The 18118-nt window shown below is 31.8% G+C and overlaps 1 protein-coding gene across 2 annotated transcripts in view; it reads left to right on the forward strand.

The window, feature by feature from the left end:
- Positions 1–18118, forward strand: part of LOC110995940 (protein daughterless) — a 48823-nt gene that overhangs the window by 112 nt on the left and 30593 nt on the right. Inside the window, exons 2-3 of one of the 2 annotated variants that reach the window (XM_022263383.2) lie at positions 11864–11916; positions 14200–14307. In XM_022263383.2, the coding sequence (XP_022119075.1) occupies positions 11864–11916; positions 14200–14307 (161 nt within the window). The remainder of the gene's footprint in view (positions 1–11863; positions 11917–14199; positions 14308–18118) is intronic. The other variant, XM_022263384.2, reaches the window with a different exon arrangement.

Raw genomic sequence — 18118 nt, forward strand, 5'->3', positions numbered from 1 at the left:
CGCGTTCCTCAAACGAACATTCGCGATCCAGTGCAGTGTTCCTTGTGAAATTCATTCAGTGTTTGCGTGTTATGCCATATTCAGTGTAGGAGCCGACCAGATTTTCTAGAAAATAAGCTTATAAACACAATTTTGAATGGTTTTACTCAGTTGATTATTACGCAGGAATAATCAACGCATGTGTTAAAGTATTGTAAAACTCTTCAATGTGCATCAAAACGGCTATAAAGGCTATGTTTTGGTTATAGCAGCGATTGTCAAGGTGGATATCCATTGTGCTTTCCTTCGTTTTTTTGTGGCAAAGGATTTTTTTTCAAGCGCATTTATAGTTTCTTGGATGCTGCCGCTACAAGTATTAGGTTGAAATGTTGAAAGTCTAAGTTCTAGCTCATATTCATGCTAAAGGTTATATTGATTGTGATGGATATAGAGATGCAATAGTAATATCGTTCATTTACGGTGTATAAAGTTGCCAATTACAAGTCTGCTGTTTGATAAACGTGCGTGTTTATACTTAATTTTGTTTATTTACGCTTTGCAAGCCAAGAGTAAACGTGGTACTCGTAAATATACCTGCTTAAAATTCTTTATACCCGGATTTTTAAGTTATAGTCTGTACAAGAGACATTCTTTTTACGTATTAAGATCTATGTATGGGTTGTATTAAGGTGTAGAATACTTTGTTAACAACATTGATTTATTGCAAAAAGATATTTTTTTAATTTACTTAAGAATTGTATTAATATTCACTGTAAACTTATGAAGTTTTATTATAATTTATTAAATGTAATGTGTAAGTAGACACTGCAAAAGTTGTGCTATGTATGTAAAAACATATTTATGCCTACTCCTATTTTTATGAGGATATTCAGTATTTTTTATTCTAGGTAGTATTCTATATTGAGTGTCATCCAATATGATATAATCAGATCAAGGCCACTAGATTGTTACAATGGAATCTATTGGTTGTGAGCTGAATTATTGATCATAAATTGTTCATTCTATCCTTAAGCATAAAGTCAATAAACTACATATTTTTAAAATTAACAATCTTACCCAATTTGGATTACCAAATGTGGATTTTCTTTTATTTTACAAAATTTTATATTTTAATTATAAATTTGACAAATTAGCTTATAAATTGTGTAGCCATTTTTAATGTATATTTAAGGTCTCTTCTTTGTTCAATTTGTCTCTTCTTTATTTAACAGAAAAAAAAAATTTTTTTATCACTTATATATATTAGAAGTCACTGTGAAGACATAATTATGTCTCTATCTGACTACAAGAGTAAAGCTTATATAAGTATAAATTTCTTACTAAAGAACAAGAAATTATTATTTACCTCTCAGTTTTATTATCAAAAATGGCCCTTCTATAACACATAAGATCCAGTTAACCTAATTCCAGTTAAATGGTTCCATAAATTTTAAAAATGTATAATTTAATACTAACACTGTATTTTTAATACTAGTTTCACAATACAATAACAAATAAGTTCAATGCATGACTAAGTCTGCTTCCATTGTAAGTTTAATACCACTTGTGTAAACATTTGTTTCAGATCTAGTATTCTGTAAGGATTTCAAAAATACTTTGAAAATAATAATTTACTTCAATCTCCTTACTTGTTTAGGAAGATCTTTTAGATTCACATACTTTTTGTGAAATTAGTACTTAATATATTTTACCCAAATATATGTGAGTGGAGACTGTGTAAGTTGGGGCTCAGTGTTAATCTAATAATATAAATGAAATTAAGTATTTTTATACCCTGTATCCCATAGAGGCTGGTTATACTTGTATGATAAGAATGAGGTTACCTTTAAGTGCATATAAATTTTGTGCCTTGGATGTTATCATGCTCAATATTTTCATAATAAACTGAGTACTAGTTTCTTGATCTATTTGATAGCTTTTGTATATGGAATATATGTTGTTATTTTATCTACTTAAGTAAATAAAATAACAACATATATTTTTACACAAGTTACCTACCAGGTTTATACCCACCTTAAGTAAGAACTGTGCACAGCACAATCATGCGTGTGGTATTCGATTTTTATTTTAATGCAAAATATTTGACTATTTATCACAAGAAATTTAATGAAATCAAAATCGTTGCTTGACCATTTGAATCCATTTTGAAATAAAAGATCTGTTTTGTGGAAATATCCCTGTTTTCACAACATTTTTCATTGATTCTTTGCTCTTATTGCTTGTTGCGATATTAAATATGTACTTATATTCTAATACAGAAATATTTTTTCAGTACAAACTTGTGTTCTGAGATAAGCTTGTTTAGCCATATGAACAAACAAACAAATTCTTCAACTTTATAATAACATTATAAATCAGCCAGACTAGATCCGTCTGCTTCTTCTGTTGAACAAAAACTTTCCCTTAGACAATCTAAGTAAGTTTTATACATTTTTGGCTTTACCTCAGTCAACAAGGAAATAAATTTGGTTAGGAAGGAAAGGTAAATGTGTGTACCCTCTATCTTCTAAAATTGAAAATTCTCTTAAAGAAATATTTTAACAAAGAAACGTTCTGGCTTGTAACTTGGCTCAGTATACACTTTACAATAGATTGAGACATTGTATGATTTATTTGGTCAAATTTGCTGTCATACTATATACAGAGTGCTTTTTATTTCAACAGATTGTTTACACTACATTATATATATTAATGGTAACACATATAACGTTTCGAATACTTTAATAATATAAGCTGATATATGATGTATTCGTCATCCATATGTGGTTTGTCACGATTAAAGACGATTTATATGTGTCTCAAACGTCGTTATGTCCGGGCTTTATCCTTCGAAGCCATATTGATACGTTGTGCTTTAACTGGGAATTGAACCGAAATTATTTGTAAAAGTGCGAGTTGTTAATAACTGGTAATACTTTATTGTTATAATATGTATTCTTTCTTGCTATATGGTATCTAAAAGCTTTTTCGGCCCCATGCATTAAAATATTGTCCCAGTGAATATGATATATACAATCTAGAAGTCGCAAACTGTGTCGAGGTCAGTCATTCGATGGTAATTTCATGATTTATGATTAATGTCGATTCTACGAAAGTATAGGACACGCTGACAAGCGTAACTTAATCAATGGTTAGGCTCAGATCGTGTGTTCGAGGGCTGATATAAACCCCGTAATGCAGCGCAAGTTATTTTAGTCATACGATCACCTCTCTGGTTTTCTAATACTCTTTTCTGAGGAATTTAAAAGAAGTTATAATTTAAAATACTTAAAATATCTAGGTGAAAAAAAAGATTTATAGTATATAGTAAGTATTTTGTTTCTTAAGGCATCAAGAAATGAAATCTATCATCCGCTTGGGCATTGTTAAATGCCAAATGTTGGAATAATGTTCTACTTAGCTGAAAAATCTTTAACTGAAACCAAATAGTCCCAGTTATAAAGTACTTTATTTACTCGACAAAAATCCCAAGAAAACTGGGCCCGTTATGTTTTTTTCTTTTTTTTGATTATTATTTCAGTTTGTGTTTTACGTTAGTGATAAATGTTGTCTATGTTAGGTTGATTTTTTTAGAATTTGCATTTATAAGTAATAGTCGTCAGTTTTTTTGAAAAATTTGGAGATGGAGATGGAAGATGGATAAAAAAAGAGAGGCGGAGAGTTATTGCCAGTTCTTGTCTTCTGTTCTACGCCCTCCTTGATTTGACAACTGCCAGTAAATCTAAAATGAAAAGCATTTAATTTTGATTGATTTGGTAGTCTCCACTCCACATTAAAAAAATATAATTTTTGGGTGATTCGTAATCCAGGCGATAAATAGTTTCAGCTAAAGTCATGCATCGTTAAATATGTGTATAGACAAGCAATAATTGCTTTTAATTAGACGTTACACTAATTGTATAAATCAAAACATTAGCACTTGCGATGATTAGATAGTGGAGGTTACTGCGCCTAGTTCACGGGTCGCCGGATCGAGCACGCGTATTATTTCATTATAATATAGTTATTAGGTGAAAATATACAAGTTCCGAAGGATTTTTCATGCAGTTCTTGAATTTTTATTAGACGAATCGATTTTATATTCGTCCCAATATCTGAAACAAATAGATTTTCTTCCGTAAATGGCAAAGAGTAAAGATTCTGTGCATCACGTGTATGTTGTAGCTATTTTATAAAATTGTTGGCTCATAATTTAATCAATAATTCTACGTTTCTCTTCATTATGATTATTTTTTAAATTAAATTGATCAGCTAATTATCGGAAATGTTTAATAACTTTTTCTACGTCAACTCTTTATTTGATCAGGTGCGCGAGAGTAAGCGAGGTGGCGACCAATCGCGACCCTCTATTTGAATTTCGAACTTTTAATTGTGACGTCGAATAATGGGAAGATACGGATGTTACATTATTATTTTTTATTTAAACTTCTAAATAATAGTTTAGCCGTAATAGTAATTTGTTTATTTAATAGAGCTTATATTTAAATACATTTAATTAAACTAGCAATAATTTGCAGTCGCGCCATGTTGGTTTCGCTATGGGGGGCAAATTAATGCCCTAAGGTCCTTCGGCCCTGAGCTAGATAAATGGATTTAAATACTTTTTCATTGAAAATGTATTTGGTGCCTTTAGGCACCTTATTTAGTGTAATGTTTGCCATTTAGTTACTCCGGACGATGGACATATAACATAATACAGATTTTAAAGCATAAAATATACAAAAGTGTTCAGCGAAATATAAGTTTTTTGTACTTGAATTAAACTAGAACACTTTCAACAAGACACAGAGTAATGAACCATCAGCCCTTCCACGTCCTATCATTTTAAATTCATTTTCCGGACTTGAACCCTGATAATATATAAATAAACTCTTGATTATTATTAATCGGAGAATTTAGTTAAATATTTGGTTCGTGTGATAAAAAGCAGGTTACTGCGGGTCATTTGTGTGGAGTTTATCATAGTTTAATTGATTTTAGAATCTAATTTTTTAATAAATTTCAAACAGAAATATATATATTTTTTAATATCAAGAAAAGTATTTGAACATTAAGCTAAAAATATTTTACTAACTACGAATGGTAGGTTCACTGCTACAGTTTCATGTTAATGTATGTTAAACCGGTATAATTTACAAATCAATTACTAAGAAGTGATGACTCACATAATATATTTAAGGACTGTTTGTTTATAGTTAGTCACCCCCCGCAGCGATCGACTTAATTAAGAAGCCTTTGAAATAATCGCTAATTACGATACAGTTTTCTACTTCTTTTCCTCTTAAGCTATATAGCTAGCCACTTAAATTTAGTGCTATGCAGGACCTGTTTTAATTTTAAAACATGATCGTTTTCTGTACTTTATTTTATATGTATATGTTTGGATTGTTTCGATAAATTTCTTTATTATTAACTTAATACAATTTACGACTATAAACTATTAGCGAAAGAAATAATTTAATTACGTATATTTAATATATGAAAATTCACAAACAATAGATGAAATCTGTATTATGTACTAACCTCTAAGAATATCTAGTTTCTATTTATCTCTATCCCACTTATGGGGCAATATACACGCTCGAAAGGGAGGGGTGCTACGCTCTTGGTCATATTCGGATTAATAAAAGCGTGTAAGTTATATTTTGTGATTGTAGATTGAATTTGATTTGGATGGGGTTGGTGTGCCTTATATATAGTGCAGATTTTTTAAATTTATATGTTTTTTCAAATCTATATTATTGATTTATTATTCGAGAAAAGTGTGTTTTGCAGGATGTTAATGTTCGTTATTTTTTTTTATGTTGTAATCCCACATAAATTATGTATAACATAGAACAGTTATACTAAAGATAATATTTGATATATGTATTCATAAATCTTAATAATTTGAAATGCATTCCAATAGAAATTGTAGATGGAAGATATTTTACTTAATTAATAATTTCTAAGTAAAAGCCGTAGAAAAGAGCTTTTGGTCTTCGCTAATGATTTCTGTACTTGTTTCTTTTATTTATATATTTATTTCGTAATCCTACACAAACAATTAATTACCATCACTCAAAATATAGAATCCAAATATGGAATACAAAATATTCGTTTAAACATTTACAAAAGGATGCAATCAATTTTAAATTAATCTCTTGTATTTATTTAGATGTTCCATCATTATACCATAATATAGATATCATTTCCATCATAATATTACAAATATTTCGTCTAACAAGCTATAGTGATTAAATACGGTTAGTAATACACATAGCAATGATATTAGATTAAGTGCACTATAAATAGGTCAGCGACACAAAGGGGCGTAGTGGACTATGATTAATCGCAGATAATTTTACGATACACTGATTATTTTTATTCACTGTGACCGTTTGGACGAGACTTGCTTTGCTTCTTTGTAATATTTAAAAAGATATGTGAAGAAGCCGCTTTTTCTGATGTATTCAAGACCTTAGTTCACCTTACTTCACCTACTTTCCCACACAGAAGACTTGATTCCAAAAGATGAGTCGCAGCTACTATTATGATCTGAGTGATTTAAAGTAAAAACATCTTACTACGTAAATAAAATAGTATAAATGAAACAGTTAGTTCCCTTAACAACTATAGCTATAGGTACTAGCCCAGTGGCTCTTAACCCAGAGATCGTGCGTTCGTGACCTTTGGCCTCATTTGTTAGCTACACTAAAAAATATATTTTCCTATCTAGAATGTGCGTTAAAAAAATTTCAACTGTAAAGGATAACATGTGTGAGACACAGAAGCTATTAAAATGTAGTCTATGTCAAACCGAGTGCTTCAACACAGTCAACTCTAACTGCAAATTTTTTTTTTAATTGAATTCCAATCCAAGGTGGCTTAAATAGCACTTTTGAACGTTAAATAAAATATATAGATGATTCTAGTTGCCCCTTCCAAAGGGTAGTTTCGTGTGGAGAAGAATGGGCAAGAAACTCCACACTTTCTCTTTTAAAATAGAATTTACATTAGTTAAATAGTTATGTGAAGACAATATACTGCCAGAATAGAACTACTATACAGGTATATTATTGTATTGTTAGTATGTAACATGTTCATATTTACAAATATTGATATTATACGTTAAAGAGTAATAAAAAAAACAATAAAACAGTTTGTGAGATAAAAATAAAATATTAAACCTTGACTTGTTTAAGCCATCGCGGAATATGAATAAAAGGAGTATTTAATATCCACAGCGCTAAATTGTTGCATCATGAGCATACTCCTCATACACACCTTCACGTACAAACCTTCTTACACCATTATACAATCTTTATTGTTTATCCCTTTTGTAATTTGTATGAACCATTTTATAGGTGTATGTATGGTGAAGGTAATCTTTGGCTATACTTTGAATGTAATTGTTTTTTATCTGTAGGATTTCGAAATAAATATATAAATAAAAGAAACAAGTGCATAAATCTTTAGTGGATTATAAATTAAAATATTTCATTCGCTATGTTGTAATGTTATTATTTTGGCAAGATCGTTAGAGCTTTTTAGCATAATATTTATTCGGTTTGTAAATGTCGGTGACATGACTTCCCCTAAGCCGCGTGCCATTTCGATGGGGTGCTTGTAAATTAACGCCATATTTTCAAGTTGGTTAATCACTATGTAACAAAAGATATCCATTAATTATATCAATGCGTTGAACGCTCCCAAACATAAATGTTACAAAATATAATTAAAGTCAAATCATTTACTCCAATTAGACTACCTAAAATAGAACTTTTGAACGTTAAATAAAATATATAGATGATTCTAGTTGCCCCTTACAAAAGGTACTTTCGTATGGAATGGGCAAGAAACTCCACACATAGGGTTTGCAATATTTTGTATACATTATTTAAATTATATGTGAAAACAATGTACTCTTAGATTAAAACTACTATTCAGGTCTATTGTATTGTCACAAATTAACAAATTTACAAATATCGAAACCGTAGAGTATTATACATTTAAGAGTAATAAAAAAAACATTTAGATAAGCAAAATATTACCAGCAAAACAGCGGATTTGATATCAGATAGGCACTTAACAATGTTTTTTTTTATATTGATCTGCCTAGTACCGAATATATAAGCTGGATCAGTAGTGTTTATAATGTTTGTGAATAATTCGAATGACTTTGAACTTTGGTTTGGTTTTTGGTTGGTTTTTGCAAAACTATTGCAATAATCTTTATATGAGAAATCAACTTTGGCCCGGTCAGTGTACATAATTTCAGCATTCATTCTCACAAGGGAAATGTGTCGTACCAATTTTACAATGCCCTTTGAGGTCCCACAAAACCAATAATAAATAGAGCAACTAATGTCTACTTCAATTAACACGCTCCATGAAGTGGTTAAATAAATTAACATGAAAAAACAAATTTGTGAGGTCACGTGTCTGGCGTGTGTCGCCAAGTCTCTTCCCTCGCAAATGTTTGAGCTTGGGAAGTAGCTGATTATATATTTGCTTAAATCATAACGACGATATGTTTTCGTGTTATACATTATTTTTATTATTGCTTGAAACTGCGAAAGCTTAAAAAGTTAGTTTAGGGGGCAATAAGGCAGAGGGCTCAACTGATGTTAACGTATATCGCCGCCCATGTACACTCAATGCCTAGTATGTTGCCGGCCTTTTAAGGTTTGTTACGCCCTTTTGAATTGCTTCGGAAATACATCAGTTGGCAGCTGGATCCATATAGTGGTGGGGCGCGGCAGAAACCTCCTTAAAAAACGCTCAGTTGTGGAATGACGGACATCGAGGTGATACGGATGGATTTTCGTATTCTGCCTCAACGTCCGATGATTAAAATCAAATACTGGACGTGATGTGATTTATTGGAAGGCACCGCTGTCCAGAAGATGCCTATATAGTCGCCTATAGCCCATATTATAATCTTTTAAAGAATAAAAAAGGGCAACGAATTTCACTTCCGTTTTCACAACAAACGACAATTCAAATCGTGTAGTGCGATTTACTATATGGTTTGTTCTATGTTGGCAAAGGCGATAGGCATAATATTATGCTATAAAATACTTTTGTAGAGACAGCTATAATCCAAAGATACATACAATACGTGCGATGATGTCATACCCTGGACGCGCTAACATACTTATTTCTATCACTAAGTACATATATAACTTTTCGACAGTCGAGTTCGAGGATTCTTGAGAACCATAATTGTCCACTCCCATGAGATCGAAGGTCCTGCTGTCAAATTCGATTCTTATCAAATTATTAAGTTCCAGATAATCTATCAACTTGTCTGCTATTAAAACGTCTGAAACGTCAGAACAGTTGAATATAAGAAGAAATAAAAAGTAATAATCTCTGGTAACACCCTCAATAGCGATGTGTAGCCAAATAGTATATTGTCATGTCACCGTGAAACTAGTGATTTATCGCAGAGCGGTAGGGTAAATGTCCAGTTGGGGGACACCGTTTACCCCACTGGTTTGTTTCCTTTGATATTCGATTCAATTGTTCACGCTTTATTTGCCCACGCTTAAGTGGTTGAAATTGTTTAATTTTTTAGTACCAACGTGATGTTTATCATTTAAAACTCTTCTTACTTTTTTATTTTATTAATAATAATTATAATAAAAACTAAGGGTGTGCAGTACTAGATAACAATTATTTTATGTTTTTATGTTAAAAGTAATTATATAATATATAATTAATAAAATAATAAAAAATAGTTAAAATAAAAAAGTTTAGTGTTACGACTAATCAACCGCAAGTCAACATTGAGTATGTATGAATGTGTGAGTATGCGAATGAGTGTGTGTGCGTATGTTGTTGAGAGTGTAGCTGAGGTAGGCAAGTTTTTAGAACCTCAAGAATTCACTTCATATCACAATCGATCACATACATATATAACATACAATTTATATATATATTTCTGTAAATTCAGTAAAAAACTAAAATCTAACAAAAGTCTCATACAAATTATCAAACACGGCGCATAAAATAAAGTTTACAATGTTTCTTTTAATAACCACTGAGCCATTAGTGCAACCGGTACCGTAATCATTAAGTAAGTGCCCCTACGCATGAGTGCTTGCCCTAATCCGAATTATATGCTAGCGTTGTCATCTCCCCTCTTGTAATAAATGAATGAAAAAAAAGTAATTTCAATGATAATGAAATTATGTATTGTGGAATACTTATATACTGTATTTAAATATTAATTCTAGATTTAAGTGATTTAGGTATCAAAAAAATCAATTACTTAATATAATTTTTTTTCGATCTTATTATCTATCTCTATTACTTGGCATTACACAGTCAAGAGATAAATTAAATAGTGCTTAAATATAACATAGCTAGATCTCTTAGTCTATCAGTAAAACCATAGGTAATATAACTATTATTTGTCTTCATGCAAACTTTATACTAATTTTCGCATTAACCTCATAAGTTAACCGAAGTTGCTGACACCTAGTAATCTTTATCGAGCGTTTAAATTATTTCCTCTTTATCTTTATAAGTCACTTCAGTAGATAAATAAATACCTGTTTTTACTGTCTAGTCAAATGTGTATTGTACAAAACAAAGTAGATCATTAACCGTTTTCATAATGTTGCCTGACTGTTTAGACTACCGTGGTTAATTAGATGTTTTGTCTTCAAAGTCTGAAGTTAAGTATTCGCAATAACTGTGCCCTTACAAATCTTAAATGTATTTATTTTAATTAAATTTGTTACAAGAATTTTGTAGAGCAGTGTTGGCCTAGTGGCTTCAGCGTGCGACTCTCATACCTGAGGTCGTAGGTTCGATCCCCGGCTGTGCACCAATGGACTTTCTATATGCGCATTTAACATTCGCTCAAACGGTGATGGAAAGCATCGTGAGGAAACCGACTTGTTTTAGACTCAGATAGTCTACGACGTGTGTCAGGCACTGGAGGCTGATCACCTACTTGCCTTTCAGTTAGAACTTTGAAAAATGATCATGAAACAGATTCAGAAATCTGAGGCCAACACCTACAGAGGTTGTAGCGCCACTTACTTATTTTATTTTTTACAAGAATTTTGTAGCTGGTGTCTTTCCAACATCTTTTAGTTTTAGCGTTAGAATTATTTTGTCATCTGTTCTCGATGTTCTTAACAAATGAAAACTTAACCCAGTTCCAACTGTCATTTAAAAATTAAGTTTGCCTAAATCCTATTTTTTAATCCCCTGCGGCAAAGGGTTTATTATGTATTGAACAATCATTTTACGAATGGATTAACTAGGAGTGTATTAAAACCGCAATGAATTACTGGCATGTGGCGAGGATTGTGTAAGGGTTTTCTAGCGTTGCAATTAAAAAATTACGGAAAGTATTTTGAACTAGGGAGAAATTATTTTTGGGAAATAATTTTAAATGTTTATTTTTCAAAATGCGGCAGAATATTTTGACGATCTCGTGGGAATATTGAGAGGGTGTCTTTACTTTGAACTTGATATCTAAATAATGGAGCGAAATTATTAATTCTTACTGCGCTTAGGTAAATTCATGACAGGACATTTCTTAGTTGATCGTGGGTATTTATTACGCCAAAACTGTTTAGAAATTGATAGATATGTTAAGCGAAGAATGTTTATCAAAATAAATCATATATTTCTTGAGGGTAAATGTTTTATCTGATTAGTTTTAGAATAATTATATTTTAAACATGTTGTAAATCTATTATTGTTGCGATGTTTAATTATTTTAAATTAAAAAATAATTGTATGTATGTTACTGAATATGGCATAACGGACTAAAGAAATCGTTTGAGGAACGTGGTGGTGGACTTACGTTTGGTTCGGTGTTTGGTTTGGTGGTTTATAATGTACGGTTTGGTTGCAGTCACAGAAAAACCTGGATACCAATCACCATATGGAGGAATGGATAATGGAGTGGTGAGTTCCATTCTTTTCTTTTGTTGTGCTTAACTTTTAGTGCTAATATGCATCCGCTGTACAATTTAAGTATATTTTATTGATAATCAAACCAAGGGGTTTCTTGCTGGTTTATAGAAGATACTGCAATTCTAATATTTTTATAGAAAGTTGTTAGTTAAATACAGAAACCCGCCCTATAGCGCGATATACGTCCCTCATATAACGCAGAGATTAATTTCAAGATTAGTGTGAAGTGAAAGATTTGTCAAGTGCCTACATATATATATATATATATATGTATATATATATTGCGTAACTTTGCACCTGTTTCAATTGTGTAGTTGTAAAATTGAACTAAGTAGATTAATAACTTTATTTAAGTCGGCGTCCTAATTTTGAATTATTTTCAAAAACTATTATGAGAATACGCCTACAACGCGTTATAGAGGGACTACTGTAATGAAAGTGCTAAGGACAAACCAATAGCTATTTGACGTATTGTTTGTACAAATAAAGTTTAAAATGTGTAAAGAATTTTCGTAAATTATATTTTGTAAAATTGATGGTCAATGGGTGTTTTCATATACACCAAATATGTATTGAGCTATGAACAAGCCTATTTTGTAAGCAAAATATGTCCATACAAAAAATACATCGTGCAAAAGTTGTTGGCGAAAGATTTACATATTTATAGTGAGGTTTCTTGCTGAAGTAACATACTTTATGATTTATGTATGTGCGGGGGTGGCTCTGCTCATATTTGGTCTACAATAAGTTAGGTAAACTTGCTTTTTAGACAGCTAGATCAGTTTGTGAGTCTATTTTATGATTTATCCCGTAAGTGGGACTGTTCATAAATTATTCTATAGTGTGTAATTTTTTAAAAATGATTTTTGAAACAATATTTATTAAGAGTGCACCGACGTGCTGTATTTACATAGATAAATAAATTTATATTTCGTTCTATAGGGAGGTATACTACAGAAAGAACCCGAAATGGGGTTAGTAAAAACTTGGAACCAGAAAATATACTATTTCTACTCGGCGTCTGTATTGTTTTGTGTTAAGGTTTATTTTACAATATCTAATAATTTAAATAATTTTACTATACTCTTGCTTTGAAATACTTCAATGACATTTTGAAGCTAAAGTAAACCGGCCTCGCTCAAAGCCCAATAAAAATTCTAGACGGTTAATTTCCATTACAGTGTAAGCTAAACGCGAGCTAATCCGCGGCCGCTAATAAAAAAAATTCAAAGAATAATTTCACTTGGAGCACGAAACATCTGCCGGTCCGGTCGCATTCCGACGCGACGGCACGTGGACTCCGTAATCTCTGTGCTTATATCTAACGGATCACGGGACGTTTTTCTTAGACGTTGTTCAATTTCTATTACTGCTCTATCTATCTCTTAAAGAGTCTGTGACGTATAAGAGCAGTCGTTACGGTGACATTTTTCTCATCAGGACAACAATTTATCCCCGCGGCATATCTGTAATTAGTTTTAACGGATAAGAATATCCTACTTGATTGTTGTCATAAACTTCATTCCGAGACAACACCTGGTTACTCGGCCAACTAGTTCATCCTGTGACGTGTTTTACTTGCAATTAAGTTCTTAAAATATCGATCGGCCAGTTATTACAGGATAATGTTTCGCGTAAACTTAGTGAAGTCAGTTTTACTCTTTCAAAGTAAATTTCATGTCGTTTGAAATATCAAATGAAAAGCTAAGTCCCAATTATATTTGTATTAACAACTTAGTAAACGGGTTTTATTAGCTTTTACTTAAATACTGTAGCGCAAGAAAATGATTGACATCTAACAAAGCAATCAATAGAGTTTAATTTATATTAAATAATATCAATATCCATTTAAAAAACACATGCATGTATGCGACGAATAATAGATGTTATTCAAACAATAGCACTACTATTTTAAACTCGTTTGAAAGAAATAGCAAAATGATAGGAATAAATAGTGATTAAATTAAATAGGAATCTAAAGATGTCCAATACGTTAGAGGGTCGGATGTGCTCAACCGTCCACTTAGCAGGGTTTATGTGCGACGCACTCGTTTGTTACATGTCTTTGTTGGCTCTGTCTATGGGGCAAATAGAGTAAATAGCTTCAGTCTTTTTAATACCTATTCGGTAATATTATTATTATTAGTTACTATTAAATGCGTAGTGTAAGCTGGGCAGCCGCTGTACAGGTGGACTTATGTATCTAGGTTTAATTGCGAGAGACTAATAAAATTATTGGTTTGTTTTCCTTAACAATGAATGTTTGCACGTCAGTATGGCGTGGCGGCGACGTCGTGTGCGGCGGCCAACGGGCACCACCAGCCCGACAGGCGGCATCATCACAATCAGCACCATCAGCACGCGGACGTGCCCCCACAATGGGTGAGCGGCGTTGCACTAGTGTTACACGCTATCTTACCACTTTGTGTTTGTCTTGAGTTACACAGTTTTGTAGTGTTGTGTTCTGTTGTTTTCGTTTTTTTTTCAGGAAGGTGTGCCCTAATTTAGTAGTTTTAGCAGTGTTTGTATGTTTGTTGTAGTAAATATTTTGTGGCTATTATTTTTTAACATTTTGCAGTAGAAACCTCACATACCTGATTTTTGCATCATTTTTTTATATTATTATATTATTAGTTAAAATTCTCTAATGTTAGTGAAATATTTGGATAGACTATATTAAGGAAACATCAAGGTTGTACATGGCAGAGAGTGGGACGATGCAGACAGGAATGGCGAGATTTTAAGAAGGCCTTTGTCAAAAAAGGGCACACACCTAGAAATAATATGATAGAAATGGTAATAAGTGTAAAATAACTGAAATAAAAGGCTATTATTATTATGAAGTTAAATATAATATTTCTTTTCTTTATATATGATAATAGAAGAAAACGTGATGAATGAAAGAAAGTGCTAAAATTCGTAAGTGAAAAGGGCAGAGACCTTGTTAAAGTGGAAGGTAATATTGACACGTATGCGCAGGCGCAGCGCACCTGGCGGGCCCTGCGCCAATCCCGTGGGACGTACGGGATGCAAACTCTCGTCTAACACAAAGCCTCTTTAAAGTGGGTTCAATAGCACCCATCGATTTTGATAAAAAGTAGCGGGAGCTTGACCTCTGAAATTAAAAAAAAATTGTACTCGTCTGGTTTAGTTAGTTTTCCCTTCAGGGAAATCATGTTTCGAATAATTGTTGCCGTGCTCCGCTCGAAGTAGTATTAGTAAAATTCGACCGAGTTTCATCTCACCAGCTGTTAGGGTCTTTGACCAGACGTCCCATTCATACAACCGGTTTCGTGAATTTCATGAATTTGTGTTTATTTACAAGTAAAAAGTTGGAACAGGTTGTAAATCGTTATAAACTTCAAGACTGACTTGTAAAAAGGGGTTTATACCCCTTTTTACAGGTTTTTTTTCGTTTTAAGAGAGTGAAAATTGAAGTATTGAAACATTTTTATTTAAATAGTCGTTGTTAAAAATTATATTGTATAGATAATAAGAAAAGAAAAAAAAAGTATATTTTACGGACTTCGAAAAGAAAAGCTGAAGTAGATTTTATTGACTTTGAAAGGAAAAGCAAAAGCCAATTTTATTGAGTTTGATAAGAAAAGAAAAGTATATTTTATAGACTATAAAAGAAAAGAAAAAGTATATTTTATAGACTGTAAAAGAAAAGCAAAAGCCGATTGTATTGACTTTGAAAAGAAAAGTATATTTTATAGACTTTGTAAAAGAAAAGAAAAAGTATGTATATTTTATAGACTAAAAGAAAAAAAAGTATATTTTACAGACTTTTAAAAGAAAAGCAAAAGTCAATTTTATTGAGTTTGAAAGGAAAAGAAAAGTATATTTTATAGACCCTGTAAAAGAAAAGAAAGTATATTTTATAGACTGTGAAAGAAAAAAAAGTATATTTTATTTTATAGAACTTGGAGTAATTAAGGAATGCAGCTCTTGTAAGGATAACCTGATAAGAATATCACATCCCTGCATCCCTTTAAAAAGACTAATCAACAGCGATTATGAGTAATAAAGTAAGTGATATTTAAATCTATAAAGGATATGAAACAATAGTAACTACGCCAAATAAAATTAATTTCCTGTAACACCAAAAATCACTTATTTTCACATAATAAATTCCAATATGTTTTTAATTTCAAACCTATTCTAGATAGTTCCAATAAGGGATGATCAGACGAGCTGCGGTTTATAACAGCGTTCAATAAACGTTTTAAACGCTCGTAGGATTTTCTCCGGAGTATTCCATACAAGCGCAAAATATTAATACTAAAGTGTCGAGTTATACTTTACAGTAAATCACTATACAAGGCGATTTCCACCCACACTTTATAAACGCATAAATTTCTCAAATTATATTTCTGTAGTGTACAATTAAGTAATAATGATAATTCCATAATTTGTTCTATTCCATAACTTTCCACCGGTTATAAAATTAAACTAAATAACTTTATTAAAGGTGACGAGAATACTCCTTTAACGCGTTTAGGCGGCTTGTTCTTATAATATGATAATTTACTAATAAAAACGCGTAGTAAACGCCGAACGCAAATCTTCACTGATGTGTGGTATAGCTTTATATAACAGGCTCTCACCCCACGTTTTGCGTAAGAGAGACCGAGCACTTTACGTTAGGGTGCGCGGGCGCCCCTTTCAAACGTCCATTTTAGTTTTGTATACAGTTTTAGTCCCACGAGCTTTGAGATAAAAGTTAGTTTTGTTCGATGCTGTGTAGCTAGAGTGGGGTTTGTGACACATTAATGTGTGTTGAAATAAATATAAAGTAACCTTGCGATCTGATGGTGGAAACCTGACGTGGCCGTTTCAATGGCTTAGGAATAATTTCAAACAAGCGTAACATAACTTCATCTGTATATTATCTTACTAATAAAGTTAAATTAAAATTATTGGTTAAAAATAAACTCATTTATTTCGTTTAAAGACTCCTGTTCTTGCTTGTAAAGAATGTTCATTATTCCTATAATTTATTCCTTTTTATATATTTTGTCTATGTTACTCAGTGGCAATGTAGCATTTTAATGGTGAAATTTTTGGAACCAGACCAGGGACGAGATTTTGCGTTCCAAACATACAGTAATATATATCTCTTGATATAGTTAACTATAGAAGATTCGTCAATACTTTAATAAGATGACGTATTTTCGTAAAATTATATCGAGTTTTTATGCAAAAAACATAATTATTAAGCACCCCATCACCCAAACATTTAAAATTCTTAACAATAGAATGGCTAAAACGCAATTAATAGTCGATTAATTGCGGTTAAGAATCTTCGCAAAACAGAAAAACTAGTTACATTTAAATATAAACAACTTTTTAGTATGCACATGGCCAATTCAGGACGGCTAGTGCATTTACGATGATCCTACGCACACTTGTAACGTGGCAAGTTGTACCTGACGCAAACGGGATGGGTATATGTGAAGTAGGAGAGGGAAAGGGACAGCGCACAGGGCAGATGTTCAAAAATCATGCGGGCGTTTTTTTTCCGAAGGTGGCTTAGGGTTGGCTTCCTGGCCGCTCGTGGGAAAGCGTTGCCGATTTTCGAAATTTAAAATTATAAAAGAAACAATATAGTCTATGACCTGTTTGTATTTCGCGCCTTTTAACAATGGCCGACTGTCATTCGGAACAGATGTTTTATGACGTTGAACGGTAATGTTTGCGAAAACTGTATTGTTTAAACGTATTAATGAAGTGAACGGAGTTTTATTGGTTGCGACGACAATTTGTTTTGTTTCACTGTACAATGTTTTTTTTTCTAATAATGACTTCGCAGCCAAAACACGTTCCTGAGAATATATATATATATATATATAATTTATAAGAGTGTGTTACGTTGCTTTTTATTTATTTATTGAAGTTTACTACATCATACACACATAATGCTATATCTTTATCATTATATATCGAAACATAAATGTGACAAAAAAAATGTATACAAAAAGCTTTTGGAAGACATTGTTTTGTTAATATATCGAGAACGCTTTTGTATTGATTAAAATGATGAGTGTGAATTGCAAGAATCTTCATATTAAATTTTATTTATTCAAACATATATTGATGATTCAAAGGTTTAATTCTATACAGGGAGTTTCATGTCCTGCGGGAACATTTAAATCTCAAACTAATAACAAGACGCATCATATCCTTCGTC

The sequence above is a fragment of the Pieris rapae genome, chromosome 15, assembly GCF_905147795.1.
Source record: "Pieris rapae chromosome 15, ilPieRapa1.1, whole genome shotgun sequence".
Lineage (NCBI taxonomy): Eukaryota > Metazoa > Arthropoda > Insecta > Lepidoptera > Pieridae > Pieris > Pieris rapae.